The sequence below is a fragment of the Calonectris borealis genome, chromosome 2 (genome assembly GCF_964195595.1).
Source record: "Calonectris borealis chromosome 2, bCalBor7.hap1.2, whole genome shotgun sequence".
In the NCBI taxonomy this organism is placed as follows: Eukaryota; Metazoa; Chordata; class Aves; order Procellariiformes; family Procellariidae; genus Calonectris; species Calonectris borealis.
This window is the reverse complement of record NC_134313.1, coordinates 131,329,356-131,347,217: the sequence shown is the minus strand read 5'-3', so window position 1 is coordinate 131,347,217 and position 17,862 is coordinate 131,329,356. Positions and strand designations below refer to the sequence as shown.

At 37.1% G+C, this 17,862-nt stretch overlaps 1 protein-coding gene across 2 annotated transcripts in view; it reads right to left on the bottom strand.

Moving 5' to 3' along the window:
* Window positions 1-17,862, bottom strand: part of TBC1D5 (TBC1 domain family member 5) — a 324,891-nt gene that overhangs the window by 132,448 nt on the left and 174,581 nt on the right. For both annotated transcript variants that reach the window (XM_075143446.1, XM_075143445.1), the window contains exons 7-11: window positions 17,719-17,808; window positions 17,543-17,614; window positions 14,675-14,742; window positions 7,395-7,497; window positions 1,079-1,167 (exon numbers count right to left, since the gene is read on the bottom strand). In XM_075143446.1, coding sequence (XP_074999547.1) covers window positions 1,079-1,167; window positions 7,395-7,497; window positions 14,675-14,742; window positions 17,543-17,614; window positions 17,719-17,808 — 422 coding nt within the window. The remainder of the gene's footprint in view (window positions 1-1,078; window positions 1,168-7,394; window positions 7,498-14,674; window positions 14,743-17,542; window positions 17,615-17,718; window positions 17,809-17,862) is intronic.

Here is a 17,862-nt window from a genome sequence, read left to right as displayed (position 1 = left end):
AACAGCAATTAATCAGTGACAGCACCTCTTTTCCATCTACTTTGCTGCTTAGCTCTACTTTTTCAGTGGGGATGGAACAGAATGCTGTGCATAACACAGGGTTATTTTAAGTTACTTAGCACTGAAGAGCATCTTCTAGGTAATTTCAGGATATCTAAGGACAGACATTGAATAAAAACACACACTTGTAAATAATCTCCATCCTTAAGCTTAACTGCCTTTGGACAATCATGTTGAGGGGTGCTAACAGAGGTTGTATAGTACACGTAATTAAATTGGCTTTTATTCACTGCTGGATTCCAAAAGAGAGTGCAAAAAGACAAATTAAAAGAAATTACCTAAATATCACAAGTGATACAAGAAGGCAACTAGTTTCTCTTTTTTTTTTTTTTAAAAAGCTTTACATATAGGGCAAGAAAAAAAGCATCTGAATTTGGCTGACAAACAATCATGTGTGATGTGATATTTTATATATATGTGTATGATTACATGCACACATACACACACAGTTTGAGTGAAATGGAGAATCAATAGCTAAACTTAATGTTACTACCACGTCAAAGGATAGTCAGATATTGCAGCTACAACATTGCAGGTGATGAAAGAAATATAAATCACAACAATTTGTCTACATTGATTTTTTTCTCTTTTAAGTTATGAGGAAAGGGAGTTGGTAACATGTCCGTTCTATGATTGTAGTTCTCTAATCTGCCTCCTCTCTGCAATGACAAAACCTAAACCATTTCTGGCAATAAGAACGAGGTGAAACAGTAAGTAGGTATGTAAGCTTTTTGACTAGAGTTTTCCTTAGGTTTCTCGTCTCCCCTTTCTTTGCCAGCTAATATCTGTGAAGGGGCCAATATCTACACTTTTAATCCCCCTTGGAGAAGCTATAGTAGGGAAGATGAAATAAGGAAACTCCCATCAAAGCACAAGGATGCAACAATTTTTGATATCAATTTATCAATTATAAACAAAGAATTAAGGAACACATGTTTGTAAGTTCTAGTCTAGCCAACTTACTTATTTTTTAAGAAAGTGGATTTTTTATACTATACAAACAAAACACAATGCTTGCCTTGGTTGTGCAGCTTCACTGGCATGTGAAAAAGCTTGGTGGTCACAATGCAGGATAAAGACAATGGGAGCTAAAAGTTCATGCATACCCTAAACACAAAAGGAAGCAAAAGTATAGTAAGATTTTTCAGTCATATAATAGTTCCTAATCCATCAGGCAGCCAGCAATATTAGCTGCAGACTAACTAAAAGCATGAACATTTATGTTCTTAACAGAACGGTTTCATAATCAATGGCTTTTACCTTAAATTCTGATTAAATCCAAGTGTTTATTCTCCTATAATATACAGAAGGAAGTTATTCTCCCTTTTTCTAACACAACAGACAACAAATTGGCAATGGCAGGCAACCCTGCACCTGGCAGTTTACTCCAAGATTGATGTTCATAAATATGAATTTTATTTATGATAATTACAGTCATGATCCACAATACAAAGATCTGCAATAGGGACAAATTGCAAAATTTAAAATTATTTTTTATTTGATAATGTTCCAAAACCATAGATAAAAGCATAACAGTAGCCTTCAAAGAAGACAAGGGCAGCTATTTGGGAAATTAGAAAATATTCCTACGGACACGAGAAATAAAATGAGTTTTTTTTCTTTTTCTTGTTTTTTTTTTTTTTTTTTGAAGTTGTTATGTCAATATTAAAAATAAACTCATTATAACACAATGCATAGGAAACTTGGTACTGTTCCATTACAGACTATTACTTATATTATATGCAATCTATATTAAGATACAGAAAAAATACAAAAACATGCAGGACTCGGGACAGAAAAAATTGGTGGGTAGTCGAGGACTTGGGCCAGCATTAGAAGCATGGCTGGGCCACCCCGGCCAGCCATTGGTGCTTTTACCTGGAGCTCCCCAGGAACAAAAAAGCAATCTTGATTTGCCTTGATTCACCTGGGGCTTGTCAATTTGTTATCAGGAGCAGAAGCAACTGCTTCAGAAAACAAGCAGTTCAGCTGGCAAGCTGCAATGCACTGGCAGGTAAAACCATAGCCTGCAGAATAAAAGCTCATCTCCAGCAGATATTCAGCCCCTTCCCTCATATTAAATCAGGGAAAAGGAGGATTTGGGGTATTGCAACTGGGGAATTTGGTTATGTCAGGGGAGTTGGGCTCCCAGTGGTGGACTAGGACGGCAGGTAGGAACTACACAAGCTACAGGTTGGGGTGGGGGTCAGCCATACAAAAGAAGTGAGGAGAGCCCTTTGGTGATGGAAGGGATGTGGGATGAAAGGTTGAGACCTGTCTGGCTGTCTCTAGACACGAGGATCACTCCAAGGGGAGGGAAACTCCTGACCTCAGCCCAAAACCACCAACTACAGCCAGGGCTTGGTGCCAGGTGCCCAGGCTACCCCTGTTGGGTCTCGCTCTGGGTGGAGTCCTTGCCCGGCTGTCGGAGGAAGAGCGTGCTGCCAGCAGTGCTCCGGTTCAAAGGTGCAGCTACTTCGCCAAGTGGAGCTTCAGTCCCAACTCCAGTTGAGCGCTCTGGGCAGACAGGGGTGCCAGGACGACCATCTTGTCTATCCTGTTGGCAGAAAGAGCACTGGGGCTGACCCATCAAACTCATAGCCATTTCAGGCTGCCGTCGGGAGTCAGATGATGGGTCCCCAGACAGGTGCTGTTCTACTTTTATGCCTGCAGTTCCAAGCTAGGAAGCCTCTCCACTTGCTTTTCCAGCTCTTTCAGTGATGGACAGATGTAAGCAATGAAAGAGTTACACGCTTGTGCAGCTACCCTGCTGCTTTGCTGGTGTATCAGTTGATATTCCATATAGCATTTGAGGAGTATTCAATATCAGTGAGTTAGCTTATCAGCTTCATGTGTATCAAACGGCTCCATTAACTACTAAAAGCCTTTAACTTTTATTGGAAATAATGGGGATTTTCCTTAAGTGGTCCAAACTGAGCACAGAAGTAGATGTGGAAGCCCCCTCTAGATCATTATCTATCTTGAGTGTGCTCGGATGCATGTTAGTGAATCTTATCTCTTCATAAGAGGAAATTCCAATACCTAGCAGTGTTGAATTAAAAAAAAAGAGGTTTGGAAATTTCTCTGTGTGCTATCAACTGAAATCTTAGGAAATTTAATTTTAATTTCTTCAGGACTGAGATGACTGTTACAGCCTCAACTGTAGGGTTGCAGCAATAGCAGTTGATTGGGCAAAGCTAAAGGCAGCAAAACTACTGAAGTTTGGATGTTTTCTTTCTCTTCCTACTTCTGAACCTTCATCGAAAGATGAAGGCTAAATAGAAATTCAGTTAGGGAAAAAAAAAAAGATTAAACCCAATGTAGCCACTTGATTTCAGGAGCTGATGTAAAATTCCCAAACACAACAATATGGGTTAGATTACAAATTGACAATTTTAGATTTCTGAAAGTCTTATGGTCATACCAAGAGGGAAAGAAATAGGAGAGACAGGGAGACAGGTCCAGGATTAGGCAATAAATATAAATAGCAAAAATATTTAAATAAACAGTAGATAACCTGGTCGTACTTTCATACATACTCACAGCCCTTGGTTAATTAACAGCTTCACGTCTAATCTTTTATTCGCCCTGATATACTAACATGAAATAAGAGAAATGGAAATGCCAAAAACTTGACTATCTAATAAAACTACCACCTAAGCTGTAAACATATAAGCTGAAGAAAAAGAAAGAGGACATAAAATAAGAATTAGTTATAAAAGATAAAAGCACATCATACATTCTTCCAACATAGTAATATATCAACTTTATAATAAAGTAGAATCATAACGTCGCTGCCCACATACAACAAAAACAAAACAGATGATGAAATATCAGGATTTCAAAAAGATACCTCTGATCTTTCAGTTACAAGAGTACTTCAAATGTTTAAGAGATTTTTAGCTTGGCAAGAAAAGCCAAGTGTAATATGCATACACATATTTTTTCAATGCTGCAGTTTACTAAAACTCTTTTGTGTTAATAAGCAAGTTGACAGAGCTCAGATAATTTTATGACACTTCCCAGCTACAACAAAATATTGATTTCATAACACAGTCTATGATTTAGAAAGAAAACCAGAAATACAGCACTTCTACCATGAAAAGTGAATCAATGCATTTAAAAATTTTATTGACTTCTCTAAGGGCAATCAAATCATGAGCGAACAATAGTTAGCCTAGCGATTTAACTTAATTGTCACTATTTCTTTTCAGTGTAACTAGGACCAGAATTTTGGCACCAGCCTTACAGAAGAATACTCAGAGTAATTTTTACATACTCTTAAGTACAATATACTATTCTCTTTAGATTTATATTTACAGCTGCTATTTAAAAATTCAACAATCCCAGTGAGGATTCTGTCTTTAAAATCTGTAATTCAGCTTCACAACATTCTACTCCATTTGACTAGGGACAGAAATATCTTTTTCTCTCATCAAATAAAACGTTACTTCAAGCTGGTCAAAAAACCACAAATCCTACTATAAAGACAACTTTCATGCATATATGCATATTAAACAAACAGTATTGATTGCTTCTTGTAAGACTCTATGTTGATGCTATGTAATAGTTTCAATAAAATGATGTAAACTTCAGATACACTTTATTTACATTTATAACTATGCAAATTGTCAAGGAACTGTAACTTTTTCCAAATATTTTGAAAGACAGACCTTGGGTCCTGTACAGGTGCTGACAGACAGAAGTATAAGTTTTCATTTATTGGCCAACTGTTATAATTCTAATAGCAAATGTAGCTCTTGTATGAGGTCATACAAATGAGACAGAGGAATTCTCATAGAGAACAACAGGACCAGTCTCTGGATGGAGAGATGGATATGATGGATACTGGATATGAAGACAAACTCCTTAATTTGGGGTTTGTATTCAGGTCACAGTGGAGAGAGCAGCTTGGAGGTAATCTGTTATTGATGAATTAATGGTAACCTTCATTATTTTCAAGAAAATATGCTAGGCTTTGATGTAGTGGAAATTATGATGGAAGTTGGGCTTGAGCCAATGGTAAAAACAGAACCAATAAAAATAGGAGGACAGGAAGATTGACTGAAATATACGTATTTGCTAAAAGAGGGAAAAAAACATATCCTGTCACCACCACAACCTCTATTTCCTATTAGCTAATTCAGAGAAGGGTACTGATGGACATGAAAGAAATGTTATCTAAAAGGAGAGGGACATGGGGACAAAAAAGCAGGATTGTTACTAATAAGCTAACAGGAGCATTAATTTAAAAAAAAAACCAAACCAAACAAAACCACCCTTTCAAAATGAGGTAAGAAATAAGACAAGTTCCTAACAAAAGTGACGCACGTCCACAACAAGAGAGGAAAACCGCAATCATTTGCTATTTTGTGGACTTGGCACAGCACCACAAGACTTGGGTGATATACTGAACACACTTCAGAGAGATTAAATCAACAGTTTTTCATGATCCAAAATTATTTCATTTCTGCACTTCACCCCTCCCCTCAGTTCTGTGGCAACCCCTTCCTGGAATTACTGCACTACTGATGCACACCAGTTGAAAACAGAGGTAAAGAAGTTTTCTTTGTCAACAGCCTGTAGGCTCGCAAAATTGAACCTGTTCTTTTATCTGCCTATGTTCATTTAGCCCACCAAGCAGTCTTTATTAAAGCTGAGGCATCAGGCAGTCAAAGTTCATTAATACCATTTATATAATCTCTGCAGTTTCAATTAACTCAGCAAGACATTCTACTACATGATAACAGTCTCATTAATTCAATAAAATCCCATAACTATTAACAATATGGTCTATGTTAAACGGGGTGTCACCTAGTAGAAAATAATAGCTTTAACAGCTTGTGATGAAACTCAGGGCTTTTTTTTTTTTAAATTTGATCTGGCTAAATATTCCATCCTTATGTAGAAAGGTATTATTTCTTGGTAAGGAATCAAGAGGATTTTAAATATGAGCAGAGGGTAATTAAGTCCTTTTAAGTCATATCAAAGAGTAAAATAATACTCCTTGTTCAAGAAATGATAGACTAAATTAGCTGGAATGTGTTCTTCCATTTTCCCATCATCAGTACTCTGGCCTATATTCACTAGAAATGGGAGGCTGAATACTGTTGAAGTGTTTTCTTTAGCAGTGCCCTTCAAAATACAGCTCACAAATCTCATTTTTTATCGTGCAAGACTATTCCTTGCTTACAGACTGTCAAACATGAGAAATAACCAGCTGATGGAGATTTGATATGTTTGATAACTATATATTTGATTTTTGATATAATCTGTAACACAGTTCTTCAGAAGTAACTACTCCTTCAACTCGCATGTGTCAGTCTTTTCATGAAATGCCACTAATTTCCTGGCTTGAGGACAGGGTGGTCACAGACCATGCTTGAAAGCATACAGTGTCTTTTAAAAATCTTCACATTTACTGAACCTCTGTATTTTTGTTATGAATTTTTTTTTGTCTATGTGAGGTTTGCTGCTCTACAGTTTATCCTTTGTCCATGCACACGGTATCCCTCAGTCTGTCAGTCCCTACTCACCCTACAATTAATAGCCTGGAGAAACAAATACAAATATACTTATGTCGATAACTCTGCATATTGGTCTTGCTGCATTAATTTAGTATCAAGCTTATACTCACTTCAAAACCTTCAGAACAAATGTTAAATTAATTTAGCCTGCATCCCATATGGATGCATAGTTAGAGCAGCTTTAAGGCTTTCTTTACCATTTTATCAAAAAATGGTTTGAGCAGGCTTTCCCTCAGGTAACACTGTGAAAGTGGTATTTGTAGCACCCTTATCCTTCAGTCAAGAGGCATTTGTCAGCTGTATTGCATTTGGATGCTACAGGGTTAGATAAAGGATCTATTCACTAACGTACCGCATAACGTCAGCACATTGAGGAAGAACTTAAAATATTACATAAAACTTAAAATAGTAACTTTGCCTAAATTTCAGAAGTCACTATTTACTGTTTTTGTTTATTCAGTACCATTTTTAATCCTGCTGCATACTTTCTTTCTTTACCTAAGATCAGAAAACCTTTCCTTTTTCCTTTTCTTTCTTAACCAACACTGAAGAAAAAGATGTTGTTTATTAAGAAATTTGAAGTTAGACAACTTAGCAACCTTAAAGAAAACAATTTGAGGGACTGTCTTATGAGGAAAAAGCATATGTTATTCAATGAGCTTACTTTTCTTACTATCCAGCTGACAAGCAGCTCTTTGATTACTTTAGCATTATGATACAACTTTGGATACAACAGAACTACATTATTGTCAAACCGTATAGAAGATGTTGAGTCAATGAATGCCACCTGTACAGTATTTTCATTACCTGTTTATAAAGCAACTGCTCATTTTCTCTGGCGTAGCAGAACAGAACATCTGTAAGAATTTTCCTCACATCCTCTTGCTGGAAATACTGCATTTCAGGAAAGCTGAAAATGAAGAAATACAGCGAAAGTAAACAATATAGTGCACAGAATCTCAGTTGCTGGTCTTCTAGAAATGGTTTTCGGTAAGACAGCACCTCCTTTGTCTGCTTTCCCACCATTCTGTGAATTGTGGGTGCTGCTAGAGTAAGAATACTTCTAAAGACTTGTTATATTTGTTTTGCAACCAAAATTCTGAACCATGTTCTTTAATATACATCAGTCCGCTACATAGACATGATGATATCACCAGTTATATTTAAATAAGTACCCCTTTTAACATTATGGAAACTAGAGATCTGCAAGAAAGAAATACAATGGCAGATTGTTTTCATCGTCAACTTCTTACACACTGCCAATCCACTGAAAATGAATGACTTGGAGAATCTAATCCAAATAAAACGATGTACCATATGAGTATGTTCCCAACTGCCCAACAGGATCAAGTTCCTTTCCTCCTCCATGTCATGAAAACAAGTTGAGTTGAAGCAGAATGAAAGGAGACAGAATGAGAGACAGCGTCTGAAGCAAAGATCTACCCTCTCCCTCCTGCACACGGGCTCTTATTGTCAAACCTAGCAGCCCAGAAGACCGTTCTGGTCCCAGGTGACACAGCATCCCAATAGCAACTTAACTCTAAGACTGTGCTCCACTGAGTGTCAGTCCTTCACCAATGAATCCAAAACTTGCTAGGAACACTGAGAAAAGGAGTGTGATTAAAAACACCAAGCAGACACTTCTTCTCCCCTAAAAAACCCAAGTCAGTTAAAACTAAAACTGTTGCAAACAGTTATCTATTGATTAATTTGATTCAGGTACTGGAAAAATAAGCACTGAAGATCAAATCTCCATAGATAAAAAACATACTTTGTATGACATGCTCCCATTTTTTCAATCTGTGTTAGGTTGGCAACTATAATTGGCTCACCAGTCTGCCCTGCAGCTTCACGAACAGTGCTTAGCCCTGCTCTTCATTTTTCTCAAGATGAGACTTGGGCAAAGGAAGAGTACAGGAGCTGCAATATGTTAAAGAAGTTTGTAAGATTTCCAGTTCTAAACTGGAATAAACTGGAAGAAAGAAGAGCGTGTCAGAAGAAGCATATACACAAGGGTTCAATATTTCATGAATATTTGAAAAATTATTAGCATTTTCATGACAAGATTATTAAAATATCTCACAACTGACACGAAAACCAGTATGCTAATTTTCTTGAGCTCTAAGCAAGCTCCAATATATCCTCCTAGCATCTTTTGTGATGCAACACAATTAGGTATTTCACTGTCTTTAGTAGCTGCCTCAAATAAACTTTAAAATTATGAAATCATTTGATACTCTGGCAGGGCAAATATCCTTTACGTGAAATAGAATGAAGTGGAACTAGTGAGAGAAGGGAAAAAAGCTTCTGGGAAAGTCCCGTTATCTGCGTATAATCCAGGAAAATGGATTCTGAAGCAATTCTCACCTGTGCATCCTGCTCCTTGACTGTTGGAAGCAGGAAATAAAGTGGTTATGCAGGATGCACTTTAATGAATAAGTGCACAAACAAAAGTGTTTTCATGCTTACCGAAGAAGTAACTAGATGGCGAAAAATATTTCATTAAGCAACCACCCCAATCCACATCCAGCTATATGGAGCAATAACAAATAAAATAAAAAAATAGCTGGAAAGGTATAATACCAAAAAGAAAGGAAAAGGTAAAGTTGGACAAAGGAAAACAAGAATACTTAAAAAGACAATAAGAGTAGGCCTCAGGCTAGATTGCTGAAAATTGTCAGTTTTAAAATGAAATCACATAGATTGCAGATAAGTTTTCTTCAAGCAAATTTTGTTTTTTCTGCTTCCCAAGTCTGAGCTACAATGGTTATATTAAGGCTGTTGTAAAGCCTGCCATGGAGAAACAATATAGGGAATTATAATAAACTACTTCAGATAAAACTATTAGTGTTAATAATTACTGTGGTCATCTCACAGAGGTGATGACAGGTAAGCACAGAAACATAACTAATTAAGGCTAGAAAGGTGCTTTGAAATCCTTGGATGAAGGACCTGAAGGAAGAGACAAGGCAGAGGAGACACCATGGCTTAAACGCAGCCATGCTGAAGTCCTGAGAGAGGCACTGGGATGAGGGTGTAACGTTCTCCTGGCACCTGGTGGGGTAATGGTAGACCATCATTTGGAAACGTGTATGCACTTGTACTAATCATATTACTGTACAGGAAGGACACAGCTGAGACCAAAAGTGCATTACAGCAGATGGCAATCGACATAATTTAGGAGTTTGAAGAGATTATTTCTGAAGGACTGTTATTCAGGCCTGCCCTATGAAGTTTAGGAAGCGAAGACTAACAAAGAAAACTCAAAAATACACAGAGATATCTGTGAGGATCTAGTAATACCAGAGATTGTGACAGAAAGGATAATAACGAACTCAGGAATAAGCTGGCTGAAGTATTAATTATAGTAAATGTAAATACAAGAGATCATGAGGGAACTATCAGTTCAGGATGGATTTTTATGGAGAATGTCATTTTATGATTAAAGCACTGTTTTAGAAATACAGTATCCTCAAATCAGGCAAGGTAAGAATACTTTTCATGAACACCAGAATCTCACATTTAATTACATTTCTGAGAAAGACTGCATAAGGACATGGGAATTTTGCTAGACTGTTTTACAACAACTGCTACAATTAAACAAAGGCGCATTCAAGTCCCTGCTTTCTGAAAGTGAAGACCAGTGCGAGTTAGTTATCATTTTTTAAAACATTCCTTTAGCCCACTTAGGGGCCCCTACACCAGAGGCAGCCAGACTTTGACACAGAAGAAACTTAACCTGGCAACCAAATAAAAGGATGCACAAATACTTTATGAAACAAATTTGGTGGCAGGCAGAAATGAGGCTCTTAACCACAGCCATGGAGAGACCAGCTTTTCCTTCATGAACAGATTCCATCCCCTGCCATTCCCCAGCCCTGTTACTCAGCTGGAATGGGGAAAGCTACTAAACCAGAAAAAATGGAAGATGCTCTTGCAACTGCAAAGGTTTGGTAAAGAAAATAACCACCCCCCCATTGCTTACTTTTTTCTTGAAAAGGAATAAATCGGTGTATAAAGATAGCTCTCCCTTCCACCAGTCCCTCCTCTTACACAGAAACTAGATTTTGTCTCCTGTGTTCATGCTGAGCTGGCCGTGTGCCCAGGTGGCCAAGAAGGCCAAAGGCATCCTGGCCTGTATCAGAAGCAGTGTGGCCAGCAGGAGCAGGGAGGTGACCGTGCCCCTGTACTCGGCACTGGTGAGGCCGCACCTCGAATCCTGTGTTCAGTTCTGGGCCCCTCACTACAAGAAGGACATGGAGGTGCTGGAGCATGTCCAGAGGAGGGCAACAAAGCTGGTGAAGGGTCTCATTCTACCACCTATCCCTACTTCTTAGGGTCTGGAGCACAAGTCTTATGAGGAGCAGCTGAGGGAACTGGGGTTGTTCAGCCTGGAGAAGAGGGGGCTGAGGGGAGACCTCATCGTGCTCTACAACCACCTGAAAGGAGGTTGTAGCGAGGTGGGTGTTGGTCTCTTCTCCCAAGTAACTAGCGATAGGACGAGAGGAAATGGCCTCAAGTTGCACCAAGGGAGGTTTAGATTGGACATTAGGAGAAATTTCTTTACTGAAAGAGTGGTCAAGCACTGGAACAGGCTGCCCAGGGAAGTGGTTGAGTCCCCATCCCTGGAAGTATTTAAAAGACGTGTAGATGAGGCGCTTAGGGACATGGTTTAGCGGGCATGGTGGTGTTGGGTTGACGGTTGGACTCGATGATCTTAAAGGTCTTTTCCAACCTTAATGATTCTATGATTCTACTCAATGGACTGCTGTTTCTTCCCATCTCTTCTATATGCTTAGGAAGGATGTAGCTGCCTAATGGCCTCTCCACTACCTTTTTTATGGGTGGGTTTTTTTTTTTTGTTATTTGGGAGATGGAGAGTTTGAAACAGCAGCACCTGCCACTACTCACCTTCTCACAGCTTCCATTGTCTTAAACTGTGACTGTTACTCCTGAAGCAGAAACTAGGTAGACCAATATATAAAAATACTACTACAGAAGAAAAGAAATCCACTTGATTAGTCTACTGGGAATGCCCCCTAAGCATTTTGTTTTCTTAAAATACTGGAGAGAGAAAGAAGGTAATCAGATCCAGACATTTACAATCCCAGATGTACAAGGTGATGCCAGCAAGCAGACTGGTATTCTGATTTGACTGGTAGCTAGATGCTCTTGCATCTGCCAATCTGCTGATTTCTATTTCTGCAGAATATTGTTAAAAATTCTTCTTTATCACTTACTGTGTTAATCATCACAAAATAAACCAGCATTGTTCCTTGGTACATCTTTTGAATGACAGTAATTAATCACTGCATTCTTAAGTCTGTTAAGAGTTACTATGGTGCTAGTTCATACACACCCTCCTTTCTTAGTAGAATAATAGAAAGCCAAGTATTATAGTCATAACTTGGATGGTACTGCTATCTACATCTAAAGTACGGTTTTTACTTGCATTATAGCAAACCTCCCTTACCCTCCTTCCCACCCCATTTTTAGAAGCTTCTCACTTGAGATAGAAAGACATGGTGTTTGGTTCCAGCTCAAAAGTACAGATTTCTAGACAGTGGAAGGAAAATCCATTTTGAACCTCTCAACTACCGTTAAAAATAGGTCAGGTGATTAATTAGAAATGTAGATCACCAATGATTTAGGACTAACTTAACAAAATCCTTCCCTACTTCCCTTGTAAATATTGGAAGTTCTTATTATGCAACAGGCAAAAAGTTATATTTAGACATTATGGCTTGGATTACTCTCACCTGACTTTAGGCGACTACAGTTTAGTTAGGTACAGGTGAGCTAGAAGCCTTTTATAATTACTGAAGAAAAACATCCTTCTCTACAGTGTGATTCATCAAACCTATACTAGACATTTACTTTAGGAAGCGATGATTTGTGTCCTAGAATTCTTCAGGTACATAGACTCTAAAGGATGATTAGCCCAGCTGCGAGCATCTATGTTTTACAAATCTAATTACTAGGTTGAGATAAGGATTCACAAAATGCATATGAACACACACACACGAACAAACTTTATCACAGTTCCCTTTAGGTAACAGAATTCTGAAATTTAAAACAATTTAAACCAATAGCAATTTTAAAAGCGTATTTCTACCCACTTTTCCCATCTATTATTACTACACTTCAGAGAAGTCTAATAAAAACATTTCAGAGTGAATCTTTTACTGCTTTGATAGGTGGGACTCTGGTTTGCTACTCTGTGTGCAGCTAGTATCCCTCTCTACAGCATTATTTACTTGATGCTGTTGGATGATGGAGTACAGAACTCAATGACAAAGAATATAAATATATTTGTTAAACAAGAAACAGAAGGTAGAAGCTAATGATTATGGTGACTGAATATAATACTCAATTATTTTAACCTTTAGTAAAAAGCATTGTAAGTTAATGACAAATCTTTACACTGTAACTCCAGGAATGCCCCATCCCTGGAAACATACAAGGCCAGGTTGGACGGGGCTGTGAGCAACCTGATCTAGTTGAAGATGTCCCTGCCCACGGCAGGGGGGTTGGACTAGATGACCTTTAAAGGTCCCTTCCAATCCAAACTATTCTATGATTCTATGAATTTATTTAAAGAATGGAAATGAAAAGGACAACATTAAAGAGAGGGTACTTACATTCCAAAGCCAAGGAATGTAGAACTTACTGCTTCTTATACTAATGATAGTTAACAAACAGATACATATGTATACATAAAATGCACACTATGTTTTATGATTAGGCAAACAACAAGTGTATATATAAATGCATGTAGTTTATCAAATAAATTCATGTTACTTTGATAAATTTTGCTCCTTCATTGTTTGACTTATTTTGATATTGGTGACACATAACGTATGCTGCTATTGTTTCAAGTAGACATTATTTTGTACAAACACGTAAATAGAAATTTCTTTAGTCGCTATTACTGATATTAGTGAATATTACTGACTCTGCCATTTGCCAGAGTGAGAGCCTGGACTTTGTGTTTGTGTATATATATATATATATATTTTTTTTTAAATAACAGTCTTATATCCAACACAATCTCCATACAACTTTTCATTCTCCAATTATAGTTTAGATACGTATATATTTTAATCTTAGAACATCCTGAACTGTTTTCTTTAACAAACAAAAAATACCATCTGTGAGAATGCACATGAAAGCATACTCAGATTTTAATTATACATCTCATGGCAAAATGCATTCAAGAATGGGTCTAGGGACGGACATATAAAATATTCCAAAACCAGAGAGCAATGATTTCTTCTGCATGACTTTGTTTCTGTAAATGAAAATGTGTGAGCTTGGGATTTGTAAAATCTATGACTATCACCACTTTTTTCAAGTTATAAGGAAAAATATTTGAGATATAGTAAAACTTCACATGGTAGCAAACCAGTAATTGAATTTAATTAGATTTACACATCAGTCAATGCTTCCGCGCTGAAAAGAAATGTTTTCAGGAACTGAGTGTTCTAACTGAAACAAGTTCCTCAACAGGAATGACCTAATGGCCAAGAAGATGAAAACATAATCACAGTAATATTAGGACAAATTTTAAAAGGCATATGTGACAAATAACACTAGAAAACTGAAAAAAATAGAAATAGAAATGCTTAACTTCTCTAGATGAGTGACATTTCCCTTACTAATTACAAACTGCTTTTTTTATTATTGACTGAATAAGTGTTAAGAATTAAAGAAAGTCATCTGTTCTTTTATTACGATCATAATTTAGTTACAAGACCTTTCACAGTTTCTCTTACCTTCTCTTTGCTTCATATGGAAAACTCTACTTTATATTTCACATAATAATACATTTCCTAATATCTTAATTTAGAAGAGCTTTTCTTCAATGATACCAATAAATCTCCAGGGTTTAATGTTTAACTCGATTTTCTCGTTTTTCACTCCAAGAAAGCTGTATTTTTATACATTTAATGTATGTTTCTACACATGCATGTTCAACAATCCTGACATTTACATTAACCGAAGTCAAGAAAACACAATATAATCTATACACATAAAAATGCAGAATCTAAATTTAGATATAGAAATTTCTTTAAAGATCTACGTACGTTCTTTTCACATCTTGTTCAATCATTGCTCGAAGCTCTTTATCCTGGAAAAATTTATTCCAAAGACTCTGAAATAACGAAAAATAATTGTATAAAACAGAGAATTCTACTAATACTTACGGCTTATATACTACATCAGCAAAGTACTGTACAAATATTAAATATTTAATCCTCAACATTCCTGGTAGATAGGTATATCAATATTTTATGGGTGAAAACGAATGTTGGTGACCAACCTAACGTATCTGAGAAAGTCAGTTTAGATCAGAGATGAAAACATTCAAGTTGCTGGATCCACGTTCTAGGCTCACTCCATTCACTCACCGGATGGCTGCAAGTCTGTGAGGTACTTGTAAGGGGTCTATGAAGAATATTTAGGGAGGCAGAGTAAATTCAAACTTACCAGAACCAGCAGCTCAACTGAAAAAAATTCAGTAGTTCACTCATGGAGAAAAAGGTCTATATCACCGTACTGTATTACATTTCTCCCATGAACGTACGGACTCTAATTGGAAGCTGCTATAACTTCCACACTAAGAAACTGCTTGGAAGTAAGCTAGTTTGTCTTAATGGAGGCAAAATCGAATAAGGAATGTATGATGATCAAATACCTACCATGAAAATAACATCATTCTAATGGCACATATACACAGTGCAGATCAAGATTGGCCATTCTAAAGAAGTTCTGATAGGGAAAACCAGGGTATTTAAAGTTCACTGTCAACATAAAAAAAATCAAATAAAAGAGTTTGAAGTAGGTTTAGCTTCTTCTATATCTGTGCTTATCACCATTTCCATTCTCTTTCTTTGGTTTCCATGCCTTGTTTACCAATATTTTGCAAAAGCTAACCTGAAAGAAGTCAGCAAATGTTGTTTGTATGCTCCAGAAAAAGTATTGTAAAGCCTATTCTTTATTGTAAAGGGATGGTAGCTTGGCCATATTGATCAAAATACAGAAGGAACAAAATCTATAGCAGTCTTTTCATGCAGGTTAGTTTTCAGAGAGCAGCAGCACCAGTGAGTGAAATACTGTACAAAGAAAGTGGCCACAATAATTCCAGAATTTCTTGCTCCCCTGTAAACAATTCATTGCCATGGTGGCTCACGCTCCACAGAAAGAAAAGAGAAAGTAAATTAATGTTATCTAGCAGAAAGAAAGTAAAATAACAAAAAAGAAAATGTTAATTAGCTTCTATCTTTGTGTTACAAACTATGAAAAAAACCCCCAAAGTTTAGAAGTATTTATATCCTTGACAATGTCTTACGTAGAACTAGTGTCTTTTTAACTCGCAGCTCTTTTCATGCAGCTAGATCACATTTTGAAACTCCCCTGCCCCTGCTCCCACCCCAGTCCAGCAGAGCAAAGGACGAAGGAAACAGAATCTTTATTGCGAAAAGGAAGCAAAACCCAGGACACTGAAAGGGTAAAACATTAAGTCACTGCAGAGGCTCGGGGGCACTTTGCTCTTCATTCCTATACCTGGTCTGGCCCATGGCGTTGTTTTATAGATTAATCCCCTGCCACATACTCTGACACGTTAACCGTTGTCTTCTATCTCCTAAAGACATCACAGGCGGAAAGAAGGTTGTGCTACCGTGTATAATCACAAACTACAGCAGAAACACTTTAAAAATTTTACATTTGACACAACTTTCTGCCCAGCTGGATGCAAGAATGGTTTGATGGCATGCAGAGTCACACCGGCTGCGGAGCCACCCATGTGCCTATGATCAATACCTCCATGTTTCCACAAGCAAACCTCTCTCTCCTTCTACGTTAAATATGAAGCAGAGTACCACACTAAATACAAACAAAATACGGGCTTCCATTTTTGTGAACAAAACGGAAACGTAAGCAGTACCACAAAAGATATCTGTGACTGTCTTTCCAGGTGTAAATCTCTTAAATGAGCCAAACAAATTATTTGCATGGTATTAAGTTATTTTGAAAATGTGATAAAAAAGAATTTTCAGAAATGGTAACATAATTAATGGAGAAGCTTAAAGATATGTGCTATAAAATACCCAAGAGCTTTTCAGGTATAATAAAATGCAGCGTAAAAAAAAAAAAAAAGCCTAAAATTAAGCTCCCAAATCTACATGTAAACCCTCATCAAAGTGTTATGAAAACACCAAGCTACCAGGAGGTCCCATTAATTTCAGTGAGAGCTGGATGCTCTGTACTTAATGACAGTCAGGCCAAATACTTTTACCACATTTTCAGTATTTTTTAAAATCTGGATCTGTCATTTTGCAGCTGGCTGCTTTCTGATTAGAAAATAAACTTCTGTTTCTTTTAACTGTACGAAGAAAAAGAATTAAAAACCTTGGGAAAAAATGCATATCTTGCAGCCTGGTGCTTTAGACATTAACTCAGCATGTATAGAACACAGACATACAACAATTCTATTTTTGCTGGAGAAAAACTTCCAAGGCTGAACAGTCTTCCAGCGGAGGCTTCTTCAGTATTTGCTGTTAACAGCATTCCCTTCATATTGATTGTTTAAACACTCCTTCAGTTAGAGCCATTTTGCTTATAAAATGAAAACACACAGCAATAAAAAAGCATATCAGTCAAAGAAAGGATATGCTGTGAAACTGGACTTTTAGTCCAGCACTGATTTTTTGTTCATCACAGCGTTCCTTGTGATAAGCCCTGAAAAATCAGAATATTAACCTGGAAATGAGCATTTCTGGTTGTTCAGCAAAGTCTGTGAACCACTGTTAACACAAATCAGTTTGGAAATTTAGAAGGGAGATTTTAGCACCTGCCATTTTTCCTTTTTCAGCAAGAACTCACTTGTGTCAGCATGATGATGATGAGAATTTTAGTAGCACATATGTTGATAGAACCAAGGGTCGACTTACCCCCTCGTCCTGAGAGAGTGGGTTGTTGATTATCAGATCTTGCTGTCCTGCTTTCCGAGGGTTTGTAATGTGCTGGGTAAAAAACAGAAAAAAATCAAATCCTCTTCTGTTATATTGTAAGTATTAATACCTATGTCAATGCATGAGAGGAGAGAACCTATTTCGTACCAACTTACAATTTCTTTGATCTTATTGTAAGAAGTTCTTAAGTCTGATGTGGTCTTAATCCATAGACTTCTGTCTTGGGGTAGAACCTCCAGAAATAACTATCAACAAAACAAAATAAATCCATTAAGTTTAATCAATTTAACATAGCTTTT